Source organism: Acanthamoeba castellanii (assembly GCF_000313135.1).
Source record: "Acanthamoeba castellanii str. Neff unplaced genomic scaffold scf7180000084777, whole genome shotgun sequence".
Lineage (NCBI taxonomy): Eukaryota > Discosea > Longamoebia > Acanthamoebidae > Acanthamoeba > Acanthamoeba castellanii.
In genome coordinates this window covers 1,435,866-1,453,050 of record NW_004457712.1, presented here as the reverse complement: position 1 = coordinate 1,453,050, position 17,185 = coordinate 1,435,866, and the positions used below count along the sequence as shown (strand labels likewise).

General features: G+C 61.0%; 5 protein-coding genes and 1 pseudogene across 5 annotated transcripts in view; 4 read left to right on the top strand and 2 right to left on the bottom strand.

Moving 5' to 3' along the window:
• The window catches only part of ACA1_296980 (histone chaperone rttp106 family protein), a gene marked incomplete at both ends in the record, with an annotated part of 1,215 nt that extends 473 nt beyond the window's left edge, over positions 1–742 (top strand). The window contains 3 exons of the mRNA XM_004368274.1: positions 23–177; positions 290–494; positions 578–742. Of these exons, the coding sequence (XP_004368331.1) occupies positions 23–177; positions 290–494; positions 578–742 (525 nt within the window). The remainder of the gene's footprint in view (positions 1–22; positions 178–289; positions 495–577) is intronic.
• Positions 743–972: 230 nt separating this feature from the next.
• Positions 973–2,599, top strand: ACA1_296970 (kelch domain containing 1, putative; the record flags this gene model as incomplete). Its single annotated transcript, XM_004368273.1, has 8 exons — positions 973–1,178; positions 1,269–1,357; positions 1,431–1,562; positions 1,632–1,736; positions 1,816–1,863; positions 1,934–2,095; positions 2,261–2,344; positions 2,451–2,599. The coding sequence occupies 8 exons, from the start codon at positions 973–975 to the stop codon at positions 2,597–2,599; spliced, it is 975 nt and encodes a 324-aa protein (XP_004368330.1).
• A 190-nt stretch (positions 2,600–2,789) lies between these two features.
• Positions 2,790–6,024, top strand: ACA1_296960 (Gpatch domain containing protein; the record flags this gene model as incomplete). The annotated part of the gene is made up of 8 exons (XM_004368272.1): positions 2,790–3,917; positions 3,942–4,071; positions 4,143–4,324; positions 4,356–4,658; positions 5,068–5,184; positions 5,270–5,443; positions 5,546–5,689; positions 5,788–6,024. 8 exons carry the CDS (start codon positions 2,790–2,792, stop codon positions 6,022–6,024), a joined length of 2,415 nt encoding a protein of 804 aa, XP_004368329.1.
• Positions 6,025–6,254: 230 nt separating this feature from the next.
• Positions 6,255–9,559, top strand: ACA1_296950 (Fbox domain containing protein; the record flags this gene model as incomplete). The annotated part of the gene is made up of 14 exons (XM_004368271.1): positions 6,255–6,288; positions 6,365–6,479; positions 6,587–6,617; positions 6,708–7,134; positions 7,408–7,470; positions 7,594–7,673; positions 7,787–7,911; positions 8,124–8,259; positions 8,381–8,465; positions 8,635–8,784; positions 8,943–9,020; positions 9,115–9,178; positions 9,247–9,305; positions 9,393–9,559. The coding sequence occupies 14 exons, from the start codon at positions 6,255–6,257 to the stop codon at positions 9,557–9,559; spliced, it is 1,614 nt and encodes a 537-aa protein (XP_004368328.1).
• Positions 9,560–9,696: 137 nt separating this feature from the next.
• ACA1_296940 lies at positions 9,697–13,372 on the bottom strand (annotated as a pseudogene).
• Positions 13,373–13,644: 272 nt separating this feature from the next.
• ACA1_296930 lies at positions 13,645–17,005 on the bottom strand (the record flags this gene model as incomplete). The annotated part of the gene is made up of 13 exons (XM_004368270.1): positions 13,645–13,797; positions 13,914–14,034; positions 14,144–14,331; positions 14,421–14,540; positions 14,667–14,775; positions 14,875–15,038; positions 15,175–15,464; positions 15,585–15,683; positions 15,832–16,034; positions 16,175–16,340; positions 16,418–16,571; positions 16,677–16,802; positions 16,910–17,005. 13 exons carry the CDS (start codon positions 17,003–17,005, stop codon positions 13,645–13,647), a joined length of 1,989 nt encoding a protein of 662 aa, XP_004368327.1.
• Between the last annotated feature and the right edge of the window lie 180 nt (positions 17,006–17,185).

Below are 17,185 nucleotides of genomic sequence, written 5' to 3'. Positions count from 1 at the left end.
ATGCTTCATCTTCATCCACAAGCCGCCCACGTACATCCGCTACTCGGACATCACCGTGGTCGAATTCGCGCGCGTGTCGAGCGAGAAGCAGGGCGACATCCAGGGCGGCAGCCGCACATTTGATTTGGTCGTCTACACCAAGGGTGGCAACGACGTCCAATTCACCGGCATGCAGAGGTACCTTGGCGGCCACGCGTGCCTGCCTGCAACTGGCCCTCGTCAGCGTAGTTGTGCTCTTTTCAGTTCCGCCCACACGCTTACATAATCCACGCTCTTCTTCTTCGCACAGAACTGAATTCAAGGCGCTGGTGAACTTCATTCAATCGAAGGGCATCAAGATCAAGAGGATCTCTCACATGGAGGCTGGCGCGGACACTTCCGGTGCGGAAGCCGACCTGGTGGCCTCCTCCGGTGCCGTCGACGACGGCAGCAGTTCCGAGGACGACGACTTCATCGCCAAGGACGAAATGGAGCCCGATGAAGAGTTTGACGAGGTGCGCTCTCCATCCTCTCTCTCTCTCTCTGTGTGTGTGTGTGTGTGGAGCTGATGTGAAGTGGTCGGTTGTCGACCGTGCAGGGAGATGCTGAGGCGCTCGAGGCGGATGAGGTCGACGAGGTGGACGACACCTCGGGCCGAGGCAAGAGGAAGCGGGAGGAGGCCGAAGCCAAGCCCAAGCCCAAGGGCGAGAGGGAGACGCAGACCAAAAAGGGCAGGCTCCGACATGGACGAATGAGTGATTGAGTGATTAATTGATCGATTGTTTTTGTTCACAAACCCTCACCCTCTCTCAGCATTTACAAATGAAGGAGCGTGATCTCCTTCTATGCTCAGTGCATGCCCCACCATCATCTTTGTTGCCACGTAACGTCGTTTTTAGTTTTTTCTCTGCCAATGGTAGGGTGGGCCGCCTCTTCGCTGAACGAATAAACAGCGTAAAACGCACAGAAAACAAAAAGAACACACAAAGCAAGATGGAGGGACCAACAGCAGGACGAGGGTCGGCGGGGCGGCATAGGGTGGTGGAAGGCGAGAGCAATGTGAGTTGTGGGCCGCTCTTTGCTGGAGGGGTGGACGACGCCGCGGTGTGGAGCGAGGCGCCCTTCTTCCTGGCCGGCCACACCACCCTCTACTCCGCCGCGTCAGGGTCGCTCTTCCTCTTTGGAGGCTATGACGGCAGGTACCTATTTTGTTTTTATTCATTTTTATTATCCTTAAAACAAACAATTTTTATTCTTTTAAATGAAAATAATAAAAGAATAATATGCAGCAAGCGAACGAACGACCTGTACGTGCTTCGGAACGCCAAGTCGCTGGCCGCTGAAGGAGCCGAGAGCGCCGAGCTGGTCTGGGAAAAAGGTGCGGAGCGGCTACATGGGCTGGCTTGCTGATGGCGTAGCACTGACCGCGGAGAGTTGCACACGTGACACAGCGACACTGGAGGGCGTGCGGGACAGGGCGGGGCATGGGTTCTTCATGAAGGACGAAAAGCTGTACATTCACGCGGGCTACGACAGCCAGCACAACGTGCTACATGACCTCGTGGAGGTTGACGTTTCATCTGGTACCTCCCGCAACCACGCACGCGCACACACGCACGCACAACCTCACCATTGCTCGCCATGGCAATCAGATGGGTTCTCTACGCGGACGATGGAGTACAAGTCGGTGCTACCCAACCTGGAGCGGCGATGGCATTGCAACTTCCTTCACGACGACCGTTACTTCGTGCACGGAGGTACGCCCTCCCTTTGCCACTCCCCGGGGTCCTACGCCCTTTACTCAGACCGATCTGCTGTCCACTGCCATCATCACAGGATGGAACGACAGCGGCGGCCTGGCCGATTTGATCTACCTCGACCTCAGTACGTTCAAAGCGAGAGTCATCATGTTCTGTCGGTTGAAGTATTGACAACGTTGGGCATGTTTCTTCAGATACGCAAAAATGGGCCGCGCCCAAGTTCAAGGGGACGGTGCCGTCCTTCCGCCGATGGCACACGATGACGCAACTGTCCAACACCAACGGCCGCTACTTCCTCTTTGGCGGTTACAATGGCGGCAAGATGCCCCTTGGCGACGCCTTTCTTCTCAACATTGGTACCCCTGACGCACACGTAGTCTACCTCGTGTATGTGTTTGAAAGCGAGTGTGCCTCACAACCGCACACGCGCACACGCACCACATCAGACACACAGACATGGTCGCAGCCGCGATTCAAGGGCAAGGTGCCCGGCCCAAGGTGCCGACACACGATGACGGCAGTCGACGACAAGCAGTTGGTGCTCCTCGGCGGCTACAAGGAGTCCGACAACGCCATCTACAAAGAAATCGCAGTTCTTCACACAGGTACGGCACTGCGTTGATGATGATGATGATGAAGAAGAAGAAGGAGAGCTCCTCGATGATAGAAGTTTGCTGTTTCATATATGCAGACGACATGAGCTGGCACCAGGTGTCGGCGCGTGCGGTTGGTCCAATGCTGTGCGCAGTGGCCACTCGGCCACACTCATCGAGGGCGAGGGCATACTCGTGTGCGGTGGCTGGAAGCCGGACTACATCCAACCGGCCTACTGGATCGACCTACGCATGACCTACGCATGACCAAGGGCTGCTACAGGAGAACACCAGATGAACAGTGCACAAACTTACAGCTCCGGCAGGCAGCGTGCTGTGCACGTGTGTTGGTGCATCAAATAATAAAATCAGTTATTTGTTCGGAGTTGAAAAAAAAGGGAACGCAAAATACAAAAAAATACAAAAAAATCAATCAAGCAAATCAAAGCCGAGGAGGATGCAAGAGGATGGCGGGAACGCGTCGTGTAATGCGATAGATTTGGACCTAAATGAGGCTGGTGAAGAGCCCGAGGTGGCCAAGCCTCGAGAGGAAGCTAGAGCGGGCGAATCGGCTGATGTATTGGATGCAAGTAGCGGCCTTGATCTGAATAAGGAGAGCCCCAGCCCACCCCCGCCCAAAATCGAGATCAAGATCGAGCCTGCCGCCGAGCCACCCACTGTTGTGCCAGGGTCCCCCACCCCCGGCCAAGCGGATGCCGAGGCCGAGGAGCGTCGCCTGCGGGAGCTCCTGCTCGACGGCGTGAAGCAAGAGCAGGCCGTGCCCAAGCAAGAGAAGGAGGAGGAGGAGAAACGCGTCAAGTCGCGCAGCCGTAGCCACAGCCGCAGTGCCGAAGCGATGGCTCCAGACAGAGACCAAGATGAGAAGAAAAAGGAGCGGAAGAGGGGCCGAAGCCGAAGTAGGAGCCGAAGTCGAAGTCGAAGTCGCGACAAGAAGCACCGCAGCAGCAGACGAGAGGTCAAGGACATCGACGATGACGACTACTCGCGTAGCGAGCGGCGTCGAAGCCGCGGCAAGCCCGAGAGGGAGGACAGCACCAGAAGCAGAAAGAGGAGTCGAAGCCGGGAGGAGCGCAAGAGGAGGAGTCGAAGCAGAGAGAGGAGCAAGCGGGAAAGGAGGAGCCGAAGTAGGGAGAAGAAGAGGGAAGAGAAGAAGAAGAGGGAGAGGAGCCGAAGTAGGGAGAAGAAGAGGGAAAAGAAGAAGAAAAGGGAGAGGAGCCGAAGCCGGGAGAGGAGCAGGGACAGACGCGAGAGGAAGCGAAGCCGTCGCAGCCGCAGCAAGAGTCGGGAGAGGAGCAGGGACCGCCGCCGTAGCCGTAGCCGCAGCCGCGAGCGCGTCAAGAGGTGGGACGTGAAGAAAGAGGACGAGTGGGTCGAAAAGCAGCCCGCGATGCCAGCCGCCGCCGCTGCCGGGTCTGCTGCGCCGGTTGTGGGTCCGGCGATGGTGCCGACCCAGCTGTTGCTGGCCCGGCTCGCGGGCTATCCGACGGCCGGGCTCACCTACCCAGGCGGACCGGCGAATCCCCTGCCGGCGCCGCCTCGGCCCGCAGCAGCTGCAGCCAGACCGGTACCGCCAGCGCTGCCCGCGCAGCCGGCGCACGTCGACCCCGAGGAGGAGCGGCGTCGGAAGCTGCAGGCGCTCGCTGGCTACGGCCAAGATCGCGGAGCCATGCCGCACGAAATGGACGCGCGCATGCCCATGGGACTCGGCTTCAAGCCTGGTGCGTACCCGTCGGTCATCGACAGCTGTCTTGAGGTGGTGGTTGGGCTGACTCGCTCCGTCAACATCCAGAGAAGCACGGCCCTATGATGAACCAGCCCATCGCGCCGGGAATGTCCGTGTCGGTGCCGATCGGCAAGAAGAATGTGATCTTCAAGGGCTGGAAGAAGGGCGAGACGGTCACGCAGGACGACATCAAGCGGGACACGAGCGGCAGCAGCACCTCCCTTCGGTCGCTCTCCGACAACACCAAGGTAACCTCCCCACCCTCGCTGTGTACAACAGGCACACGCGCGTCACGGCGAAGACGGCGACCGTAGAGTACAACCAAGCACCGTGTTGTCGAGGCAGCAACTGCGCTCCACTCCGCATCGTCAGGCTCTCGGCAGGCCCTCGGTTGCATCATCTGCGCTGAGTGGCCCGCGGGGGGTGCGGTACTGGAACGTGTGCAAGAAAGGCGTGGAGGAGGGAGAAGGAGGAAGAGGTGGCGGTGCACTGCAGGCTCTCATGAGCTGTGCCGTGTGCCCGGGCCAGTGTGATTGCTGCAATCGCCTCGTCAGCGTGGTGCACACCTCTTGGACAAGACGGGTCCGCACAGATTACGCGTTTGAGCGGTTGGCCCGCGCGCGGGCGTGAGCCGCCAACCCCTCCCAAACAAAAAAACGTAATCTGTGCGGGTCCTTCGTGTCCAAAAGGTGTGTACGCCCATCGGAAGCACTGCTGCACCTGCTGCCTCTGCTCTCTCTCCCTCTTCTCTCTTCGCGCGCGCTCTCTCCGCCCGCGCACGTTCCCGCACTCCTCGCGGGTCGAGATCTCGGTGGCACTGCTGAGACTGGTGGCAAGCGCGCTGACCACGCCATTCCCACCAGCTTTCCATGTCACCGACGAGACCTCGTCACGTGTGGCTACCGGCGTGGCAGCGCAGCGCAGCTCATTCGGCGCCGTTCTCTTCTATGTTGTCGTACCGTGCCTGACGTCTTATCTCCCTCTTCTGTAGAGCACGGTGCAAGTGCACGAGCACCACTTCAACGATCACAAGATCACCGGCGGCGTTGGCTTCAAGATGCTCCAGAAGATGGGCTGGGGCGGCGACGCTCTCGGCAAGCACGAAGACGTACGCAGCCCTTCATGCTTCGCCCTATTTGGGGGTGGTGTGTTCAGCAGCTGACCATGTGGCCTGTCGACGCGCACGCACGCAGGGCATTGTCGAACCGATCGCGATCACAATGAACCCCGGCACGCGCGGATTGTGCGGGGCCGATGAGAAGGCGCAGGGCAAGAAAAAGAAGAAGAAGGGCGGCCTGCGCGGACCCACCGACGAGCCCCCCAACAACCCCAACTACAACTACGTCAAGTGTCGCTTCGACCCCAATGTACGCTTGCCCCACGTAACAACGCACGCACACACCACGATTGCGTGTGCGATTGAGGGCTGACCTGTGTGTGTGTGTATGTGTGTGTACCTCGTACGACAGCACGTCGTGCCGGAGCAGCGCCTGGCCAAGCACGAGCTCAACTGTCCGGCCAACCCCAACCCGGCGAGCCACAAGGCGCAGCTCAAGCGACAGAATATGCTGATCAATAGCAGCAGCGCCGCAGTCACCGGACACAAGAAACAGGTTCGCCACAACACACACACACACACACCATCACACACATCACACACATCACACACACCGTCTTCTTCATCGTCTCACTGAGCGTGGCCCTCCACCAGCGCCAGGCCTACGATCGGTATCGGCCGCCGCCCGTGCACACGCCCGGGGTGGGACCCGCGCCCGCCTTTGCCTACGGACACTCGCTCCCGCCCACGCCCATGCCCGCAGCCGCAGCCGCAGCCGCAGCTGCCTACCAACAGCAGCAGTACGCCATGTGGGCGGCCTACCAACAGCAACAGCAGCAGCACCAGCAGCAGGCCTACGGCTGGCCTGGCGCCCCTACGCCGCGCATGTAGGCAGCACCCCTTCCTTGAAGAAGAGGAAACTGTAAATGACGATCACTCGACCCAAAGAGAAGATGGAGAGGGATAAGAGAAGACGCTGGCGCGAGCGCTCCCGACTTCTCGAATAAAGCGCAGCTTAAAAACGCCACGTACGCACGCACAAAGAGCCGAAGTTGATGATAAGACGCGCGGCTGGACAGCAGGGCCGACCGGACGACCTCTTGGCCACCAACACGCAAACGATGATAGAAACGATACAAGTGGGCACTGCAGATGGTACGATACTGGGTGCCTTCCTGTTTTACGAATCATTCATCCATTTTTAAATGATGTGAATCGAATTCATTTGCAGATGCACAAGGGGGCGCGCTGTGCGACCCCTTGGGCCACGTGCCGCCCGAGCTGGCCATTCACGTCCTCAGCTACCTCACCGACGCCGAGCTCGCCCACGCAGCCTCTGTATGTCGGTGCGCACATGCGTCCACCCCACTGCACGAGCCCAAAAAATGTGTGTGCGGCGTGTTCTCTCCGCTGACCTCTTTCTCGAACATGCCGCGACGCGCCACCAACGCAGGGATTGGTATGGGCTGGCCAACGACGACCATGTACGCCTTTGTGCCCACCTCACCTTGTGGCCGCTGTCGTCACTGCTCATCGGCGCCCACACGCCACGTTGTGTCGCTCGTGCGTGGCAGGTGTGGCGCGAAAGGTTCAAACGCCGCTTCGACAAGGGAGCAGAGGGCCGCAAGGCCGCAAGGGCTCGACGACGCGGGCTGCCCGGCGTCGCGGCCGAAGGCGACGAGGAGGCGATCGAGACCGAGCGGCTCGTGCTCGACGACCCTCGCCTCGACGACATGCTCACCACCGCCACCACCGCCGACCTCGGTGACCTGGAGTCGGGCGCGGCGCACGGTGAAACCGGCGACGACGAGGCGGAAGACGAGGAAGAGGGCGAAGGCGACGTCGACGACGAAGAAGAGACGGAGGAGTTGGAGGGCATCCGGCGGCTGGTCATCCCGTCGCCGCTCTCCAACTCGGCCAAGTGGAAGACCCTCTACGTGGAGCGGCACATGCAGCCGCAGATCAAGCTCCTCCGAATCCTCAGCGAGAACACCTCCCTCGGTACCCCCGATCCCTCGTCTCGGCCATCATATACACTACGCACGTGAACGCTGACACACGACACGACACGACACGACACGCCACGACACGACACGACACGACACGACACGACACGACACGACACGCCACGCCACGCCACGCCACGCCACGCCACGCCACGCCACGCCACGCCACGCCACGCCACGCCACGCCACGCCACGACCAACGACACGCCACACGGCACGACCAACGACACGACACGACCAACGACACGACACGACACGACGACTGTAGGTCGTCTGATGGACAAGAATAGGCTGAGGAAGATTGAGGCCACGATTCTGAATCCCAATCGGAGTACCCTCACTCCCCACCCACGTCATTGCTTGCGGCTCGCCCAGGCCCGGGTATTGGGCGGGAGCTCGCTTTGGAGGTGTTAACCTTTGGTCCACGACGTGGTGGTGGTTGCGTGCGCTGCAGTGGTTTTGGAGCGCTTGGGCAAGTACCCGCACCTCGTCAGTGCGTTTGCCGCCAAACGATCGCTCATTCAGACGAAGCTGGTACCATGCACGCAACACAACAACCAGCAGCCAACAGCAGCATCAACAGCAGCATCAACACTGATCATAATGAAAATGATCGTTGACTGACGGCTGGCACTGGCGCACGACAGGAGTTTTTGCAGCACATCACGAACAACCTGGTGTGTTGCCTGCTGGGCCTGATCGTGTGGTGCTGCGTGGAGGTCTTTTTCCCCGATTTCTTCGACTACCCCTACCTCTTTATTCCGTTCACCTGGTGCGCACGACACGCACGACACACATACGCCGCACACACACACGCCACACGCCACACGCCACACGCCACACGCCACACGCCACACGCCACACGCCACACGCCACACGCCACACGCACAACACGCACGCCTCACCCCGCACGCCGCACACAACACACACACACACACACACAACACACACACACACACGACTTACGTCTGCAACCCCACGCAGGTACAATCTGGGCCGCTTCTGGCTTCTGTTCGCCTACGCGGCCGTGTTGTGCGTGGCCTACAATTGGCTGCTACCCCAACCCACCTCGCTACGCCGCACCATCTTCCTCTGGAGCGCCGCCAACAGCATTCTCGCTGTATGTACTCCTGACTCCCTCTCGTCGCGTGTGTCGTGTCGTGTCGTGTCGTGTCGTGTCGTGTCGTGTCGTGTCGAGCGATGGTGTGAACTGACTGCAGTTGGTTTGCGTTGCCGTGCAGGGCCTGCTCGAAGAATGCGGGTTCCGGTTTCTGTACATTTGCACGGCCATGCTCTCCATATTGGCCGTCGACTATGCAATCAAAGGTGCGCCACCTCAACCCGGCGTCGCATTCCGTCGCTGTTATTATATTGACCGTGACGTCAAACTTGCGCGTCGTGCGTGTGCGTGTGCGGTTGTGCGTCGTGTCATGTCGTGTGTGTCGTGTGCGTGCTTCGTGTGTGCGTGTGCGTGTGTGTGTGTGCGGACCCGCAGGAGTGATGATGGCGTTGGCAGGGTTGATGCTCTACGCGACTGTGATCTCAGTCGTCGGGATCGTGCGTCGACCGATCAATCAACTGACCAGGCGCGAAGCACTTTCCATCGCAATCACAGCCGCCATGTGCGGTCTCTTCGCCTATCTCTGTACATTGCCTTAATCTCTCTCTCTCTCTCTGTGTGTGTGTGTGTGTGTGTGTGTGGTGTGCGTGTGCGTGCGTGCTGTGCGTGTTTGTGCGTGTGCCGTGTGTGCGGTCGTGCCATTGTGTCGGTGCCGCTGCTGATGGATTTGTTTGGGGGGACAGCAACGTTTTTCGTGGTGATGGGGGTCTACGAGATGTTCATCGTCCCCGGCACCAACTTCATCACTCTGGGCCACTTTGGTACGCACACGCATGCGCTCATACGCGATGACACGCCCTTCTCACCCGGCACACGGCACACGACACGACACGACCACACACGTCTAAACTGTAGAGGACATCTTCTACGACGAGAGTCGCCGCTTGTTCGTCATTGGCATGCTGGCCGCCAACGGCTGGTACCCGCGTGCTTCGCTCCCCGCTTGTTTCGCGCGCTCTCGTCTAACCCGCACGAACCAACGCGCAGGTTCCGCGACTCCCACAAGTACACTGGCGTGCTCGGGTGGGCCAATGCCTGGATCATCGGTAACCACACCGCACACACCGCACACACCGCACACACCGCACACACCGCACAGGCGAGTGCTGAGTGTGTGTATGTGTCCTCCGCAGGGTTTGTGATGATGTACGCGTGCCTACACTACGGGCTGATGCTGACGATCGTGGTGCACGCCCTCTACGACCTCGAGTTCGTGGTCCTCTCCTTCGTCCTCTCCTCGGCCCGCACCCACCTCGGCTGCCTGCCCACCGAGCCCCTCCTCCCCATCGTCGTCTCCTGATCCCGTGGTCCTCCACCCCACAACCACCAAAGCCTTCTCCCACAAAAATGTAGTCTTCTCTTTCCTTCTACAATGGTGCGTGCGCGTGCGGTGGTGCGTGTGCGGTCGCGCGTGTGTGCGGTGGTGCGTGTGCGGTTTCAGAGGCGGTGGGTGCGGCGGAGGTGGTTCTCGATCTTTTGGCGGGTGGCGTCGTCCAGTTGGGCGACGACGTCGGGCCGGTCGCGCAGGAGCAGCTTCCAGTTTTGAACCAGAAACACAAAGCAGCTCTTCGCCAGCGACGACGCACGCAACACCACCGCTGGCATTCGCAATCCACAACATGGTCAATACACGACTCGCACGACACGACACGACACGACACGGCACGACACACACGGCACACGCGTGAGAGAGCGTACCGGCGTCGAGGAGCTGGGCCACGTTGGAGGCGTCGATGGCGGCGATGGTCTGCTCCTCGGCCAGATGCTTCAGATGCGGCAGGTTGAAGCTCTCCGCCGCGTTCATAAGCTGCACGTAGTCATCCAGCGTCGACTCCTCCTCCTCCTTCTCCTTCTCCTGTCCGTCGTCGTTGTCATCGTAGGCGTCGGCGCGGCGGTCGAGGTCGACGGGGTCGAGGGTGTTGGTGTAGAGGTAGGCGATGATCCGGCGAAAGACGGCGTAGGTGCAGTCGCTGGCGTCCATGTCGATCTCCCGCTGGCCGCTCTCGCGCATGCCCGCCGAGAACATGGCCTCGAAGTAGCTACACCGGAGCGCCTAGACCGCGTCGTTGAGTGCGTGCGTGTGTGTCGCACGATCAGCGAACGACACGACACGACACGCGCGCGCGCGTGCGAATGGTGATGGGGTGGGTGTGGTACCAGGACGGCTTTGTGGGCGCGGATGGTGCGTCCGCCGACCACGAAGGCGACGTCGGAGAAGAGCGGGTTGTCCACCATCGCCCGCATGTGCGCCTCCAGCGGATCGCGCACCGCTCCCCCGCCGCCCTCCGCCGCCTCCTCCTCCGTCTCCTTTTTCTTCGGCCGCTTCTTCTGCCGCTCCTCCTGGTCCTCCTCTCCGCCCGCGTCGGCGCCGTAGGGGAGCAGACACGCGAGCGCCCACGCGACCAGGGGCGGCAGCGGCTGGTGGTCCTGCGGCGGAGGCGGCTGTGGGCGGCCGTGGCGCTGCTGCGGCAGCGACTCGGCCTCGGTCGGTGGGCGGTCGGCGGCCTCCCCTCGCTGCCACAGCCACCCGCGCAACTTACGCCTCCACGACGCGGGCGGCGTTGGCTCGGTGGTCGTCGTGGGCTCGCTCTCGTCAGTAGCGGCCGTGTCGTCGATGACGTCGGCCGCAGTGTCGATGGCGTCGTCGTCGGTGGCGGTGGCGGCGTCGAAGGTGGCGGCGATGGTGGGCGCCATCTGCTGGAGAGCGGCGAGGTCGGCCTGGGCGGCGATGAGCTGGAGTCGGGTGAGCTGCGGGCCGCCGTAGAAGCTGCGCAGGAGCCGCCCGAAGAACGACCCCGACACGCCCGCCGGCAGCTCCACCTCCAGCACCGGCCTTTCCCCCACTTCACCGCCGTCGGCCTCGGTCCACCGCTCGGCGATCAGTCCCCTGAAAAAGGCCGAGCCGGCCAGCACGCCTGTGCTGACGTCAGCACCAGGCGTCGTCGAGAAAAGAGGAGAAGGGGCGTTGGGTGGTACAGCGGTGGGCGTGGAAGGGGGTCTTGTCGCCGGTGGAGGTGGTGGTGAAGCGCAGGTCGGCATAGCCGCCCGGCTGGTTGTAGGCGCCCAGCCAGTCGACGCCCAGCGGCGACGAGCTCTTGGCCGGCCCTGCGAAGAGAATGGTGTGTTCGACGCCGGCAACGGCGTGGGTGATGTGCTGCACGCCCTCGAGCTCCTGCGGGGTGGTGATGACCGTGCCCTGGTTCATGCCGTCCATCAGGGCCGACCCGCCGCCGCACAGGTACACCTTGCCCGAGTCTATGCCCGCACACCACATCGTCAACACAACACACGACACGCACGACACGCACGACACGCACGACACGACACGCAACACACGCAACACGATGAATGGTGGCGTGTGCCTGTGATGAAGATGGTGTGGGCGGAGCCGCAGCCGATGCTGGCGATCTTGAGCGAGGCGAGGGCCTGGACCGCGGTCGGCGTGTGGCCGTTCTCGCGGTCGCCGGTGCCCAGAGTGCCGTACTTGTTGTCGCCCCACGTCAACGCCCGCCCGTTGACTGGGTCCGACCACCCCAGCCCAGCCAGAGAGGTGGTGGTGGGTGAGCGGAAGACATTACCACTCTGAGGGCCGGGATGGGTTCTTACCGGTGACGGCGGCCGCGTGGTCGGGGCCGGCGACCACCTGCACCACCCGGTCCTGGCTCAGCACTTTGACCGGCGTGGATCGCATGCCACCGAACTTTCCGATCCTGCTCGCACGCACGCAATGTGTGGCCCGCGACACACACACCACACACCACACACCACACACACACACACACACCACACACACACACCACACAACACACAACACGCACGCAGCACGCATGCAACACGACATACACGTGCGCGTTAGAACTCGTTATGTGTTCCGAAAAGTTGTAGGGAGGCGCCTCGGACCCGAGCTGTCCTCGCGAGTTGTCGCCGCAGGCGTAGAGTTCGCCGGTCTGAAGCAGCACCAGCGAAAACGACATTCCCAGCGCCACCTGCACGAAACCCGAATGGAGGCACTCGTTCGTACATCGCACGAAACGCACGACACACACACACAGCACACACGACACACGGCGAGGTGGGCGGCACCTTGTCGACTTTAAGCTTCAGGGAGGCCGGGCAGAGCTTGGGCTGGTAGTACATGACATCTTCGTTGTTGCCCAGCCCGAGCCGGCCGAACGCACCCGCGCCAAACACGAACATCTGCACCCACACACACCCCGCCCGGTATGTCAAGAATGCTCAGACACCAGACTTTGCCCGCCCTCCCACACCCCCACGAAGCACCGCGCGCGTACCCGCCCTTCGCTATCGACGCAGGCCGCGTGTGCCCAGCCGCACTTGATCTGAACGATCGGGCACTGGCTGCCCTCCTGAAATAGTATGAAGGTCGGCTGGATCAACTGTGGTGGTGGGTGGTGAAGAAGTTGTGTGAGAGCACAGTTCTACGAAATGGTTAGTGTGTGCGGTGTGTGCGGTGTGTGCGGTGTGGCACCCTGTCGTTAATTTTGCCCCAGACGACGACCTCGCCGTTCTGGGTGAGGGCCAAGGTGAAGTGGCCGGCGCAGGCGACGTCCACGAACACCCGGTCCTTGAGATCGCCGCCCACCAGGCGCGGCTGCAACACTTTCGGACCTCCCGAAACACACTCGCCATCTGCACAACACAACACGCACCACACATGACACACGCCACACACGACACACACGACACACACGGCTATCAGGTGGCTAAGAACGTGGGCGAGCGGAGTGGTGGTAGTGTGCGCACCACTGTTGTTTCCCCAGCAGAAGAGCCGGCCATCGGCGGCCACGGCGGCCGAGTGCCAGTCCCCAGCAGCGACTGCCACGAGGCTGGGCGCCACCACTTCGACTTCGCCAGGTCCGTCGCCCCAGGCAAAGTCGGTCACCGGCCCCGGCAGCAGCGGACCACCACCGAGCCGCCGCGACCGCAACGTCCGGCCCTGCCGGCAATTTATATTTATATTTATTTTTATTTTTATTTTAGTTATTTGTTTAAATCAAAAAATGATCAATTCAAAAATAATAGAACAGTATTGCGCCAAAAGGAGGCGAGCGCGTACCAGTTGGCCTTTGAGGTTGCTGCCAAACGTCCACATGAGCCTTTGCGTTTTTGTTTTGCTTCTGTGCCAGAAGCGTCAAGGCCTTGAGCGGTTCAGCGAAGCCAAGCGTGCCCAGGCGCGCAGCAATCGCGCAACACCAGCAGTCACACAGCCCCTGGGCTCGGTTGATGGGAGGAAGAGGGCTACAACCTACGTCGATGGTGTGTCGAATAAAGGCGAGAAGAAGTGTATTGTTTGAGTGCGAGAGTGGGGTGGCTGTGATGTGCAAGCGCGCTTGTGTGTGGATGCGTCGGTGACCGTCGGTAATATTAGCCCTTGCCGTAGTTGCGTTTGTGCGTGATGGGCGCGGGCAGCTTGGGCGCGATGTGCTTTGGCGGACGCTCCACCACGTGCAGCGACTCGCCGTCTTCGGCGAACCCCGCGTACAGCACCCACCCGAACGACTTGACGGTTGTGTGCTCCTGGAAGCGTTCGACGACGACGATGATGACACGGGCATCAACGAAGAAGAAAGAAGAATGAGCGACCTACAGGCGACATGTCAAGGAAATGAGCCGAAGGAAGAACAGTTACGTACAGTCCGGCCGCTGAGTCTGGAGAAAACGATGGCCGTCGGGGACACGCACATGAGTCGAGTGGAGTCCGACGGATCGAACACGGCGTCGTGGTAGGGATGATTTGGAACCTGGTGCTGCAGCCTGTTAACGAGGACGACCACGGCCGTGTTAGCAGTCAAAAAAACAAAAAAAAATGCGAAGGAGCAGCAGTCAGACGGAGGGGTGCGAGGAGGAGGAGGAGGCTCGGTACCCGCGAACGACGGACATGGCCTCGACGTCGAAGTGGAAGGTCTGGTGGCCAAACCGGTTCTCGCCCGTCCCGAGAGGGACGCCCTGCCTCACCCCGAAGAGGATGTTCGTGTTCGGCTGGAAGGCCAGGACCGTCACGCCGCTGGACGGGGCGAGCGAGGCAATCGCCCCACGGAACTTGATCTCGGGCTGTGGCACGCACACACGGCACACACGACGCACACGATGCAAGTGAGCGAGCGTGTCCTGATAGATCGCGGGGGGGTGCTGGTCCTGACCTTGGCGCCGGACTTGTCGATGGAGAACACGTCGACGCTGCCGCCGGGCCGTGCGGCCGCGACCCACTTGCCGGAGGAGGTCGCGACACGGCCCGTCCACGCCTGCGAGGTGCGAGTCCACTGTGTGCGGACACCAAATCGGCGACAGGTCTGTCAGCATGTGTGCCGCTCCTTGCACGCACGACACGACACGCAACACGACGCGACGGCCAATCAAAGAAGAATGGAATGGCGAGGATGACGTACGTCGGGAGCGCACGAAGCCACGACGGAGATGGTCGGCAGCATGTCGATCAGCTGCAGGCCACCGTTGAAAGTGCCGGTCACCAGGTAGTCGTCGCCCAGCCACGCCACCCTGTGGTGCCGATCCGACGCAACACGCACCCCGCCGAGGTCAGTGCGGTCCGCAAGTTGGGTTGGGCGCCAGGGCGCGTGGAGAGGGAGAGACGCGTACCATGCGGCGAGCTCGGCGTTGGGGATTTCGTGTTTGGTCACCCGCACCTCCTTGCTCTTGGCCGTGGCCTCGTCTAATCGGAAGATCTTGACGGCCAGCGTGTCGGCGCAGGCGATCATCTTTCCGTTGGGCGACAGCGCGCAGCTGATGACCTTCTCTCCCGTCTGCACACCCGCAACACGCACAACCGACACAAGGAACAAAGAGAGAAAAAAAAAGAGAAGGGGGGGAAAACAAAGCCAGCGCTGGGTGAGTGGTCGCGCGTGGATGAGTGCGAGGGAGCGGGCGGGCGGGCGGGACCTTGAGCTGCAGCTTGGCGATGAGCTTGGGCGTGTCGGCAATGGGGAGCGGCAGCCCGGACTCGCCCGGCTGCTCGCTGGCCCGGATGGCGAGGCTGCCCTTGACCTCCTGGCCGGCCTTCCACACCTCCAATACAGAGGGCTTGCCGTTGTACAGGAATCGGCCCCGCGAGGCGCTGAACGACACCATGGGGCGAGGCGGCAGCGGCGCGTACATCTCCAAGCCGGGGTGCTTGTCGGCCTGCACGAGCGACGACAGCGGCAGCGCGTGCAGGCTGCCATCCACGCCGCCTGAAGGGGCAAGTGTGTTGGTCAGGTGTCGTGTGTCGTGTTGCGTGCCGTGTGTCGTGCGGTGTGTGCAATGACAGTCCAGCAACCCAGAAAACAACCCAGGAGCCAGCTGCGGCGTACCCGAGGCAACGATTTGACCGGGGCTCATGGCCAGTGCAAACACGTCCCGCTTGTGGTGCCTAAACTTGCCTCCCAGGCCCCACTCGTACCCACCCGGACCTAAGAAATGGGGTGTGTCGTGTGTGTCGTGTGTGTGTCGTGTGTGTGTGTCACGTGTGTCGTGCGGTCGATGTTTAGAAGAGGCAAACGAGAAGCAAGCTCGGTTGAATGCGAGAGCGGCTGATGCAGCTGTGTGGGCTGGCGGTACCGCTGGAGGGGGTGCGACGAAGGCAGACCATGTTCGAGTCGGCCCCCGTGGCGATCACGACGACCCCCGAGTCGGGCTGGACGGAGTAGGCCATCGCAAGAACGTCGGCATCGTGGCTCTTGAGCGAGTAGACCTCGGAGGTGGTCGCCGGGTCCCACACGGAGAAGACACCTCGCGAATCGCCCGTGAGAATGGTCTCGTCCCTGATGGCAAGGCCGAAGCAACGAGATGAGTCGGGAGAGCGCACGGCCATGCAGCAAAATGGCTGTGTCGTGTGTGTCGCGAAGCCTGATCGATAGTGCAAGAGCGCCGGAAGTGTGAGGCGTGGGGGGGAGGACGGTACGCGAGCACGGCAATTGCCCAGATGTGGCAACGGCTCTGCACCTTGGCCAGCCTCAGCGTCACGGTGCTGTGGGACCCGGCGAGCTTCCACTGGCGCACGAGACCATCGGAACCGCCGGTGTAGAGCGTGTCGCCGATCTTGTTCCAGCCCACGCTCAGAGTCCGACCTGTGACGACCCGTCCACCCACTCGGGTCAGCAAAGCGTTGGAAGTCGGGAGAGAGCTCGCGAGGGGGACACCGTACCGGCGCCAGCTTTGGTGAAGGCCTTCTTGAACATGATGTCACCGTTGGAGATATCAAACAGACGCAGGCCGTCATCGCAAGCAGCGGCCAAGTGGTTGCCGGCAGGGTCGGCTGCGAGGCACCACACCGGACCGGCGTAAGAGTCGGTCGTGTACTGTGTGGTGTGCAGGGGCAGCGTTTGTGAGAAAGATGAAACAGGCTGGCCTCATTTGCAAAGTGATTAAATAAAATTGGAGAAAAAAAGATGGGGAGCAGCAACCTTTTTCTTTGAGGTGGTGAGATCCCATTCAATGATGTTTCCGCTGAGGCCGGAGGAGAACAGTCGGTCCTCTCCGTTTGCTCGCGTCCACACAAGAGACCGCACTGGCTCCTTGTTGACTATAACCTGCAAAAAGGAGAATTCCAACAACAAAATCAGTCTCAAATTGATTAATCAAAATGGATAAAATCGTGTGTAGCGCATTTTTGAGAGATTGGAGAGAAATGCCGTACCCTTTCGCCAAACCAGGAGCTGGAGCTCGAATCATGAACAACCCAAATCTCAATGTTTCCGTCACGGCGTGCGAGTGCCAAGCGGCTGCCGTCCATCGAGAAAGCGAGGGCATAGATCGTTGCGGGAACATACTCCGCAAATCGGCAACGATGCACACTAACGGCCTTTGACATCTTTGAATCGCTCAATGAACAGGTTTGCGCGATTCGTTGCCTCCTCAATTGCAAGGCCGATGGATGCAAGAGATGTGGTCCGTCCCGTCTCCGTGTCTCGAT